This window comes from Condylostylus longicornis, unplaced genomic scaffold (genome assembly GCF_029603195.1).
Source record: "Condylostylus longicornis isolate FDR11 unplaced genomic scaffold, ASM2960319v2 ptg000010l, whole genome shotgun sequence".
NCBI classification, from domain to species: domain Eukaryota; kingdom Metazoa; phylum Arthropoda; class Insecta; order Diptera; family Dolichopodidae; genus Condylostylus; species Condylostylus longicornis.
Genome location: NW_026577979.1, coordinates 15164615 through 15177504, shown reverse-complemented (window position 1 = coordinate 15177504; position 12890 = coordinate 15164615). Strand labels below are relative to the sequence as shown.

At 26.3% G+C, this 12890-nt stretch overlaps 1 protein-coding gene across 12 annotated transcripts in view; it reads left to right on the top strand.

Annotated features, from left to right (window-relative positions):
- Positions 1-12712, top strand: part of LOC129618696 (cytosolic purine 5'-nucleotidase) — a 120877-nt gene extending 108165 nt beyond the window's left edge. For all 12 annotated transcript variants that reach the window (XM_055533619.1, XM_055533616.1, XM_055533618.1 and 9 more), the window contains 8 exons: positions 1888-1961; positions 3659-3872; positions 5383-5529; positions 10063-10186; positions 10258-10560; positions 10618-10853; positions 10926-11361; positions 11545-12712. In XM_055533619.1, the coding sequence (XP_055389594.1) occupies positions 1888-1961; positions 3659-3872; positions 5383-5529; positions 10063-10186; positions 10258-10560; positions 10618-10853; positions 10926-11361; positions 11545-11754 (1744 nt within the window). In that variant the 3' untranslated portion in view covers positions 11755-12712. The remainder of the gene's footprint in view (positions 1-1887; positions 1962-3658; positions 3873-5382; positions 5530-10062; positions 10187-10257; positions 10561-10617; positions 10854-10925; positions 11362-11544) is intronic.
- The last annotated feature ends 178 nt before the right edge of the window (positions 12713-12890 follow it).

Sequence of the window (12890 nt, the reverse complement as noted above, 5' to 3'; positions counted from 1 at the left end):
AAAATTACCATTAGTTGCAAAAAATTACAAACCGTTTGATTGCTTATTTGCATGCAATTATACAGTATGCACGCTTGAATATAAACCTATGGAATACAAATAAGCAATCAGACAGTTGCAGAAGTAAAAATTGCATGTATGCAATAATCGTGCTTTTGTAAAATGAATTAATTTCACTTCATCAGGGAAAATGTACTACATTTAGAACTTATTGGTTCAGTTTTTAATCATACAAAAGTTTTGTGCATATGCAACAAGTTTGAAGTTTTATCGAACAAACATTTTAACTGTAGAATAAAAACACATTTTCCAAGAAAAATCCAAAAATTAAGAACAATTAGCTTTTTGGAAAAGGAAAACAGTATAGCTTATTTTACTATATTTATCTAAATTAACAATATAATGTTGTATGATTATTACTAACCTGGTAGTATAATAAAATAAATGTAATCGAAAATTGTATGATTGCGACTTTTCGACTTTAAGTTCTAATGAAATATAATTCTTATTTTTAATAAAGCACTGATTTTGTGTATAACCCTAGGTCCAATACGCTGCGTAGAATATTTTTTTCAGTTGTCTCCGTTACATCCTTCTTTCCCCTTAAATACGTTTATTATAGAAAACTCTTACTGTATATTTTTATTATTCTTAAAAATTTTGTTAGAATACAAAAATAAAAAATACAAATAAATACAAAATTGAAAATTTAATTCAAACTCATGTCTGATGGATAACCCTTTTCATGTAAATTGTGATTAAAACCAAACTAACTATTCGTGTATTAAAAACAAATCAAAATTTAAATTGGGATTTTCAACTCAACATGTGTACATGTTGCATACATTTAGGAGTCAATAAATTTTATTTTTTTATTAAATTTTATGAAAATCATTTTAAAAACTTCTAAAATTTAACTAAAGCCACTACATATTCTTTCTCTTACATACAAGATAATTTTCATTTTGCTGTCAATACACTTTTGTTTTTCTTATACTCGTATTGTGTGTTCAGGTTTTATACGGTGAAAAGGAAGAAATTTTTTATAACAATTTATCTACATTTTTTTATGTAAATTTTTTATATTTCTTAATGGAAGGGGAATGTTATTGAACACGAGTATACTTATACAATAATATTATTGAATTTTAATTTAAAATAAATAAATATTATGGAAAAATTTTAATAGAAGGCAATGAACTTTAAATTTAGGGACCATTTTTATGAAGGTTAAATACAACAAGATATTTTGATTTCAATTTATTTTTTCATTAACTTAAATGACATTATTTATAATTGAATACGTTTTATTGTTAAGAACATAAATAAAATAAATTTAGAAATAATGATCTTTAGTAAATTTATTTAAACTTACAAATAAAGACCGTAAAATATATATACTACTTATACACCTGTAGTCAGCATATAAGGGGTTTGAATAGCACACTTTTAATTATGGATACTTCAATTAATTTATACCAAATTAAAACCAATTCATATAATTACAAAAATTATGATTCTAAAATTATATATTTGTGAATATTATAGAAGTTTCTGATTTAGAGACCGCGAAATATGTTTGAATATTGATCGGCAATTTATATGGGAAATCTGGATTCGCAATTTATTCCGTAGTTCGTACTTTTTTTAAAAGTACTACTAATGAAAATTATGTTATAAATTGTGTAATGAGAAATTTTAATATTTTTTTTAATCTAGGTTAGCTGAGTATCTTGTCTCGCTTATTAATTCCGAATTCAATTGAAAACTTCAGTTAAAGCCAGTAAATTAAATTTTAATTCAAATTTTTTCATTTAAATAATTTTTTAAAAATATTTCTAAATTTTTGTTTAATAACTTATTTATTTTTTTTTTTTTTATTTGCAGGATATTCGTTAATAGATCCTTACATTTAGAAAATATTAAATTCTATGGATTCGATATGGATTATACATTGGCTGGTAAGTTGTTCATAATTAAAATTTTATTATATTTTTTCCCAAAATGAGTTTAATCGTTATTAATATTCAGGAGAGTTTCGACATAGAAGCAAAACTAAAGTAGTAAATTATTTGAGTAGAATTGACTAAATTAAAAAATTGACTCAGTAGAAATTTCAATACATTTATTCCGCCTCTTTAACCATTAGCTCTCCTTATGTTGTAATACGAGGGTCACTATTTATATTTCGGGTCTAGCAATAAAAAACAAACATCATTAGAAATGGTTTCATTGTTTTTCAAAATATTCCCCATGAAGATCAATACACTTTTGCATGCGCTGAAACCAATTTTCGTAGCACTTTTTCCACTCCGATTGAGACACCTCCAAAACATGGTTTTTGAACGCATCGACTGCTTCTTCAGGTGTTGAAAATCGTTGTCCACGCATTTTTTTTTGATGTGAGGGAATAAGAAGAAGTCATTGGGTGCTAAATCAGGACTGTACGGCGGATGACCCATCAATTCGACATTTTGAGTGCTCAAATAGTCCATTGTTTCAGCTGATTTGTGAGAGCTTGCATTGTCATGATGAAGAATGATTCGCCGGCGCTTGTTTGTTTTCCTTATTTCTTCGAAAACTTTCGGCAAACAGATGGTGGTGTACCATTCAGAATTGACCGTCCTACGTTCCACTAAAGGAACTGTGGCCACATGACCGGTTATACCAAAAAAAAAACGCGATCATTTGCTTCGATGTGCTTCTTCCACGAACAACTTTTGTTGGATTTGGCTCGTCTTGGAACACCCATACGGTCGATTGCTGTTTCGTTTCGGGCTCACATGCATAGATCCATGATTCATCACCTGTGACTATCTTATAAACGTCTTTTGACGCACCGCGATTGAATTTTTACAACATTTCTTTGCTCCAATCGACACGAGCCTTCTTTTGTGCAATCGTCAAATTTTTTGGGATCCATCGACAACACACCTTTTTCACGGCAAGATGTTCATGCAATATCTTATGTACGCTGGTGGAACTAATGCCCAAGGATGCCTCAATCTCACAGTATGTCACATGCCGGTCCATCATTATCATTTCGCGCACAGCATCGATGGTTTCCGGCAAAACGACCGAAATTGGCCGACCTTCACGAAATTCATCCTGGAGTGAACGGCGTCCGAAACCAAACTCTTGGTACCAGCGATTTACAGTGGTTTTTGATGGTGCTTCATCACCAAAAGCCGAAACAAGTTGATCGAGACACTCTTGTCTCGATAATCCGCGCCGAAATTTGTAAAAAATCATCGCACGAAAATTTTCACGGGACAATTCCATTTTTTGACCGAGATGAATTTTTCAAGTCACTGTAAACAAAACAATTCGCGCTCGAATGACAAAACGTTCTGAGTGAAGTTGTCCTAAAAAATGTCAAACTTTCCAATGGAAGTGTCAGATTGCACCTGGCAGCACTAGTATTGCCAGGACCCGAAATATAAATAGTGACCCTCGTAAAAGTATTAAAAACAAAATATCTAATTCATAGTATACAAATTTTTTAACGGAATTCATAATAGGACTACCCTTATATTTTCTTTGCGTATTTTATTTTAATCAGATTTAATATTTTTTTTTCTCAAAAGTTTTCAATTAATTTTAAATGTATACAATTAAATTATTTTATTCTTCTTTTCCATTATTATGTTTTTAATAGAATATAAGTCGCCACAATACGAACAAATGGGCTTTGATTTAGTTAAAGAACGTTTAGTTGCTATGGGTTATCCAAAAGAAATATTACAATTTGAATATGATCCATCATTTCCAGTTCGTGGCTTATGGTTTGACACACTGTATGGTAATTTATTAAAAGTTGATGCCTATGGTAATATATTGGTATGTGTACATGGATTTGAATTTCTTAAACAGTAAGTATCTTAAGATTTATTACGAACAATTTATTATATAATATTAAAATATACGCACAAGGTTTTATGCCAGCAAGGATTTTTGATGATTGCAAATAAATACTAAAAAATTAAAAAAATAATTTTCTTTAAATATTGTGTAAGAGAATCTATATTAGAATAGACTGGTCTTGTACTATACATGAGCATTTGAACTGATTGAGTACATGCAAAATTTTATAAGGATTTCAATTTGTGTAGGTAAACATTATATTAAGCATTTCAAATTTACACATTGGCCTTGAATATAATTTTTTTTTTGAACATTAAACTACATTTAATATTATAAATGTGCTACAATCATATAACTCTTATACTGACATTGAAATTAAACACCTTATATTATTTGCAAAATTCTATATTGAGAAAAATTCTGTGAAACAAAGTTAGTTTTGAAGCAAAGTATGTTATTTCAATTAATTGAAATAAAAATATAATTATACGGTATAATAATGAGAAATTAATAATATTTTTAATGGTATTACACTTCAATATTTTTTAATGCTTCTACAAGAAAAATATGAATTAAAAATTTATTTTTAAAATGAAAATAAGAAGAGTTATTCCTTGAACTCATTCACAATGAAAAAGTCTAAGTCTTATCAGTATTGTTATTGATATTTCGTATAGTAAATGGGGTTGCCAATGTGATTGTATTCAAATTATATTAAGTAACGAACTGAAAATTTAAATTTTGTTTCAAAATGAGCCATTAGTTTTTACTTTTGTATTGCAACAATATTGTGTAACTATATATACACAATTCGGCAATTAAAACTCTTAAGCTGAACTTTTCATAACTGTTATTGGTGTCAAAAATTGTTAGTTCTCATATGTCAGGTATATATAATGAATTCACATTAATCGTATTTAAATAATACAAAATTATTAACTTATACGAATTCGCCTTGAATCATACAGAAGTCACTTGTATTTGAAGCGCTAATTGCGAATATCAAATTGTATATGCAATTTTTTTTTTTTGTGTATGCAATCTCAAATCTAATTTATTCGATAATTCTGAGGTTTGTTGGATTTATTAAAAATTTAATTAATAATTCCTGGGGAACATAAAAGGTCTGTTTAAAATTCTTTTTTTCTGAATTGTTTAGAGACTCAGAATTAATGAATTGTACTTAATTATGGGTCTAGGTTTTGAAAAGTGCTTTAATCCATAATTTTGGATAGATTTTAATAGACCACGTTAATTGCTTAAGCGCCAGTTTAACAGAAAAATTTATAATACCTTAAAATTAAGGTGAAGAGCGAAAAGCGCTTTCAGAAGAAAAATTTTTAGAAATTGAGACTAAGGAAAAATATCTTTTAATATTGTTTTTTAATTTCACTCCTTTTCATCATCAATGATCCTTGTGAATAATATTTTTTAACATATGCGTATGAATGTATATTGTAAGTTTTTAACCAAAATTTTTATTTGATAAGCTCTATATGTTTTTTGTTTTTCTTTCAGTTCCCAAGTTTATGAACTTTATCCGAATAAATTTTTAAAATTGGATGAATCACGTGTCTATGTTTTAAATACACTTTTTAATTTACCTGAAACATATTTGTTGGCATGTTTAGTGGATTTCTTTACAAACAGTAAAGAATATACTGGGTAAGTTTATCTAATAACCATTAACAAAAATATTAAAGTATAGTAAAGAATTGAAATTTAATTTTTATAAATTATAAGCTTATACCTTTTTCAGTTTAATGTAAATCTTTCAAGAAATTAATTTTTTAAATAAAGTAACGAAAAATAAAACTCAACTTTTTCGGTTTCAACTTTTTGATTAAACCTTTTGACTTTATACAAGTTACTGTTCATATTTTTTCAAAGTAATCAAAAAGAAATGGGACAATTTATTAGGTGTGTAGAGTAAAAACGTTTGTACTGGGAACGGAATATGAAGTGGCTGAGAGTAAGACAGTAAAACCAAGGATCTAATAAATGATGCTTGGCTGATGATTTTGTGATTGTTTGTGTATTTTCAATTTATATTTACCGATATGAGATCGATCGTTCGTTATAACATTCTTTTAAATAACGTTTTCTTAATCTGTAAAAAAATTATATATAAGGTACCTCGGGATAATAAAGCCTACCAGCTGATAAGGCCTGAATGTCGAAAAACAGACCAAAAACTTTCTTTTAGTTACTAATTTATAGAGATCTGTTCATACACATGTTTTTTCTTGCATACATTTTATTTAAATATAAAACTTCATAGAATTGTAAAGATTTCTTAAACTTAAACATAAAAGTTTGGAAAATTCAAATTATGTTAGATTATAAATATCATCAAATAAATATGATTATGTTATATTATATTATCATCAAATAAATATGATGATAAATCGTCCTTTTAGCTCAACAACAAAAATTTTGCCTATTAAAAACTTTTTCGGAAAAATTCAGAGTGCACTTTAATTCTTTAATCACTGACTTTGTTCGAAACTTAAAATATTGACTAAGAATCACAAATTTTAAACGGCAAGAAAACAATCAATTATATTGGTATAAGCGGTTAACAAAGGTTTATTCATCAAAAGCCTAAGTTCGGAAAACAAAATTTAAGGAAAATATTAAAAAATACAATTTTCTAACTTAAAAATTTTTGGTTTAGTTTCTATAATATTATGTTTTTTTAGTTAAAACTGGAGTATTTTAGGAGTAGGACTTATTATACACACTAAGTTTTTAGTAAGGCCAAATTTAAAAGTTTTTTTTGTGAACGCCTTATTTCGGGATAGATGGTTAAAAAAGACATCATTTTTACCGACAATACGATACAATAGGTAGGTTATGTGCTAACCACATCAGATTTTTTGAAAATACATTAACGCTATAAAAATAAATTGGATATTTTTTTAATAATTTTCTCTTAGCCAGGCGTTATTACACTGGGGCACCTTACACATGTATTTATTTTTTCATGACCAAAGAAAGTTAAAATTTATCTTTATATAAGCAATCTTTGAAATTCATATTTTTAGTTAAGAAAATTTTTGTTTCTGTTTCAAAAGAGATTTGGAGCAGCTTTTGTTCCAAATATTCTAGCTGGAATAGTCAACAAATTCTATCATTTACATTTTTGATTCAAAATAAGAAATATGTTTTGCTAATAGTTCGTTTAATAGGAATAGGATGCGTTTGCGGTTCACTCAAATTTTTCATACTGTAATAATTCTTGCCTTTAATTCAATATTAAAGGGCGTAATTTATTAAATTTTTAAAAGTTACAACCACCTATAGATCCACCTATCAAATTCAAAATATTGTTCAAGGTATTTGAAAATTGCCAGTTAAATCTTATATAAATATGATCTTGTTGTTGTTTAAATTTATGTATTAAATTTTTCTCTTATGAAAATGGAATTATAATAAGGGCTTTAACCTTCTGAAGTTATTACACCTTTTGTCTAACGTTGTTTTTCTTTTTTTTTTTTTTAATGGAAATATATGTAGGTAAACTTTAAAATTAGGTATTATGATAAAAAATTTTAATATTTTGTTATAAAAATTTAATCATATTAAGTGTAATCTCAGTATGAATTAAAAGTTCATATGGATGAACCGAAAATATTAAACATTGATTTCGTGCTTGTTTTAATTTAAAATAAAAATAAAATGAATTTCCTCAAGATCCTTTTTCGTACGTGAATCGAGTAAACTGATTTTATTTAATAATTATATAAGTAAATTATTTTTAATTGAGTTAAAACTTCACATGATCAGAAAATCAAAACTGAATTTACATAATCGTGAGATCAAAAGAAGCACTGATATTTGTGAAGTTGATATTTTATGTGTTCTGATAATTTTATAATATTTTAATAATTGAGAATGAGAATTTGAGAATTATATCAGAAAGAAATTTAATTATAAATTGATTAGAAGAGAAAATTAACCATGTGTCTTCCATGTGGTTTCTGAATGAAAAATTTGTTATGAAAATTTCAAGTGGACAAAGTTAAGAATCCCGGGCAGTGAGTCGTTAAATAGTTCACTTTTTAACGCTCGAGATTGAAATTTTTAAAGAATTCAATATTCTTAATTTAAAATCAAATTTTTCGAAATGCATAAATAATTTAACAGCTCTTTAAAATCTCCTTTTCTGAATTACAAATTTACAAGTGCCATTTTTAAAGAGTCAATCACTACCAGTAAATATATAAAAAAAATTAAGTAATTCCATGTTATTTAACTTAATATTCAATATTAAATCTACCATTTTTTATACATATACCTTGTAATTTTCACATAATAGTCACATTATCCTCAAATTATACCTTTGTTATACATTTAAATTTTGAAATAATTGAAATTTATTACTTGAATTCTTTATTTTTATATACGATAATTTATTATATGAAAATCTTTTTAACTTTACAGTCAATTTTATTATTCTAGCGAATTATTCAAAAAATTTGTCAAAATATTAAAATGAAGAACGTTTTTGCTTAAAATAGAAATCAGAAAAAAATATTTTTCAAAATAATACCCGTGTACATTTTAGAATCATTAATTGTTATAATGAATGTAAATTACAAAATCGTGCCATTATTTAAATTTTACAAAAATTTTACAAAATTTTAAAATCATAAAATTTGTTGAAAATCATCTGAAACAATAAAATTATTTCACAACAAAGAATTTTGAATAAATATTTTTAAAATAATTGTAAAATATTTTTGTAAGCTTGTGACAATAATAATTACTTTCACTTTTCCTCTATATTCAAATAGAAAGCAATAATTATCTAATTTCAAATGGAAAAACGGTAGTAAAAATAACAGAAGAATTTCAAAAACAGAAAGGAAAACATGATCTCTTCTAAAATTTCTCTTAAGGAAAACGGCACTTCTATTAAATTTACTAATTGTAAATTACGTAAGAGAAATATGAGCTTCTCTAATAATTGCAGCCAACCATAACTAATTATAGCTCTCTTATGTCTCACTTATACCATCCGGGTCCCGAAAAAATACCCGGGGATGTACATATAATCAAGGAGTTGGATGTGAGCTTCCCAACTTACATGTAAGTGAAATGTGTCAACCAAGTTGTTTGAAGCTATTAAACCACTACAACGATTTTATTTAAAGTTACTGGATTTAGTTGTACGACTTCTAAAAATTATTGCTAGGAAAGATTTATGGAATTTAGGTACATACTTGTGCAAAAAAAATATTTTGAATCGCTAAATTGAAAGTCTTATGACAGCACTAAATGGCAAAATGTTAAAACATTCTTGGACATGTTATATAATGGTAATAATTTTAGGTTTGTAATCATTAGATTGTAGATTGTATTCAGACGGCATTTTTTTCCGTTCTTCATGGAGGAGCATAGCACTAGTGCGTGATATCATAGATAGTCATACCCCAGTTTCATTGCGTCATAGAGTTGTATTAATAATGTTCTTAATGAGGAGTTCTATAGCGGTTGCCACCACTTATTTCTATAAAATATTCCATATTTAACGCCTAAAGATTACTTTTTACTCATGCATAATAAAATCACTGTTTTATTTACAAATGAAACCCAACAATTTTTTTAATTTTTCTGTGGAAAAAATATGCAATATATTCCATAAAATCCTAAACTTAAATTTCAAAAAAATACAAAATTTATTTTGAATATATTTCAATTTAATCTAACGTTTTAAATATTTCCTTGCATAACACAACGCTTAAAGATGAACTGGAGCTAAATTTCACTTTGAATTTTTCTTCAGGGTATGCGTGCCATTAAAGAGAATCGTTTAATTTTTTTTTACAATTTTCTTCGATTACAAGATTTTTCTACTCCAAATGATATGATCTATCTATGTATATAATATTCAGATGTAAGAAGAGAGTACGTTCAACTTCTCATTCTTAGCTTCCAGGTTGATTATTGTTATTATTATTATTACTTTAACAACTTAATAGCATTAGTAAGAACGCAAATTCATTTTGTGTTCTTTTTTACTAAAACATTATGTTAACGTAAAATGTACGTGATTAGATAATGTGGGGAAAAAATTTTACTTCAAAAATAAATTTAATGATTTTTAAAAGTGTTTGTTCTTTGATTTTTTTCTGTTTTTCCTTTAAAATGTTTCTAATTATTTTTATTTTTTTTTTTCATATTGATTTTTAGACGAGAACGTACTGGAGTTCGATGTGGTGAATTATATATGTCTTTTAAGTCAATATTTCAAGATGTTAGAAGAGCTGTTGATTTTGTGCATATTCAAGGTGATCTAAAAGCAAAAACAATTGAGGTAATGAAATGAAATTTTTATTTAATTGCATACAATCAAAACTTATAATTGTCATTACTTTATTTATGTAGAAACTCGATGAATATGTCAAAAAAGATCCACGACTTCCAATGGTATTATCACGTATAAGAGAATCTGGAGCAAAAACATTTATTTTAACAAATAGTGATTATATATATACCGATACAATAATGTCATTTTTATTTGATTTACCTGGAGAACCTGCACGTGATTGGAAATCATATTTTGATATTATAGTTGTAGATGCACGTAAACCATTATTTTTTGGTGAAGGTACAATTTTAAGGCAAGTTAATACTGAAACTGGAGCATTAAAGATTGGTACACATGTTGGACCATTACAACAAGGCCAGGTATAGAAAGAAAATTATAGAATATAAAAAGTATTGAAACAAAATTTAATTTTTAAGGTGTATGCTGGTGGATCTTGTGATGTATTTACATCATTAATTAATGCTAAAGGTAAAGATGTTCTTTATGTAGGTGATCATATATTTGGTGATATATTAAAATCAAAGAAAATTCGAGGCTGGCGTACATTTTTAATTGTACCCGAATTAGTACAAGAGTTACATGTTTGGACAGATAAATGTCAATTATTTGCTGAATTACAACAATTAGATGTCAGGCTAGGTGATATGTACAAGTAAGTCATAAAAAAGTAAATATTTTATTTAAACCTGTAATATTTTAATCCTAATTTATTTGTTTTTTTTAGAAATTTAGATTCAAGTGCAACAGAGAAACCTGATATTTCAAAATTACGTTCAGCAATACGAGATGTAACACATAAAATGGATTTATCATATGGTATGATGGGTTCTCTATTTCGTTCTGGTTCAAGGCAAACATTCTTTTCAAGTCAAGTTGTCAGATATGCCGATTTATATGCGGCCACATTTTTAAATTTAATTTATTATCCGTTTTCATATATGTTCCGTGCTCCAGCCATGCTATTACCGCATGAATCTACTGTAGCACATGAACAAAGATTTACAATGGAAACACCACCAATTCAAAGAACAAGGCCAAAATTAAATGGTAGTATTAGTAGTACATCAGCAACTGATTTAGGTTCAACACACTTACAACAACAAAACAACGAGAATTCAATTGCTGCAGTAAATAGTGTACAAAATACTAATATTAATAAGGTAAATTTTTGTTATTTATAAAAACATCGGTAAATCGGGATTTTTCAGCCCAATAAATTTTCATTTATGTGTTTTATCCAGTCTTAATTCAAATGATTTTTATATTTATTTTTATACAATACCATTTTATGTAATTTAATAAATTTAAAACCAAATTTTTAAAATTATTCTTAAAAATTTTAGGAAAATTGCATTTCTGAATCAGGAGCGTCAGCTATATGCACTGATAAAGCAATTAATAACGAAATTATTGGATCAACTGTAGTACCGCATACAAGGCCAGCAACACCTCGTACTGTAACACATAATCACGATGAAGATTATACTGATGATGAGAGTGATCCTAATAATAAAACAGACGAAAATGAGACTGAAACTGATGAAAATAATTAAACAAATAAATTATAGAAACGTAATAAGATTTTTAACACAAAAACCAAATCCAAAGGACACAATACTAATACCCACATTTTGAAATGCATTAAACAAATCTAAAAATTCAAAATTAATTAAATATGAAATAAAAAGAACATAATTTAGTAGTAAAACAATAACAATTTCAGAAACATAACAATGATAATCCTACGGTGATCTTATATTATAATCGAAGAATTTATAGAATTAGTAATAAAAAAAAATATAAATATTTTGAATTGATTAGAAAATATGAGTTAATGATCAGAAAAAATACAAAAAAAAATTGAATAGCATTTTATGTAATTTGGAATAAACAAAATTAAAATAAGAACGCTTATCTCAAAAACTTTCATACCAATTCGTTTAATTGATAACTTTTAATTATAGAACTATGCTAAAATAAGCTGTGCAAAAATTCAAACAATAATATTCTTTTGATAAATTCATTTAATCGCTGTTTTGAAAAATCGATTATTACAAAATTCTTATAAAATTATTTTGTGAAGTGCTTTTTTTTCAGATTTAGAAAAAAATGTAGCATAATAATTAATAAAGATTATTTGTAATTGAGAAATTAAAGTAATTGAGAAAAAAAGTAATTGAGAAATTTTTAATAACAATTGAAAAATTATTTTAACAAATTTATTATTATTACTAAAACTAATTCAAATCGTAAAAAATATTATATGATTTAAAATATGAAAATTAACTTTTGCATTTGGAATAAACAACTTTGAACATAAATCGTGTTTTGAATTGAAAATTAAAAAAATTCTCTGACAAGATATTGTAAATTGTCCTTCCAATGTGCTAGAGTTCTTAAATTGATCTGAATATAATAATAAAATATTCGAAATTACGTGCGTGCACTTTGTTTATTTTGTGATTTGATTCCATTCTCATTGTGCTTCTGTACAAAGATTTAGAGTATAAGGTATTCCTTTATCAAAATGATGTATGCAGTCGAAATCTTTTTGATAGCATTTGGCTTACAACTTAATTGCTTACTTAATGTAATAATTTTGATCAGATAAAAATTTGTAATACGAAATGAAAAAATTTGTATGAAAAAACAAAAATGGTTTTATAATAAAACAAAAATTTTTTTTTAT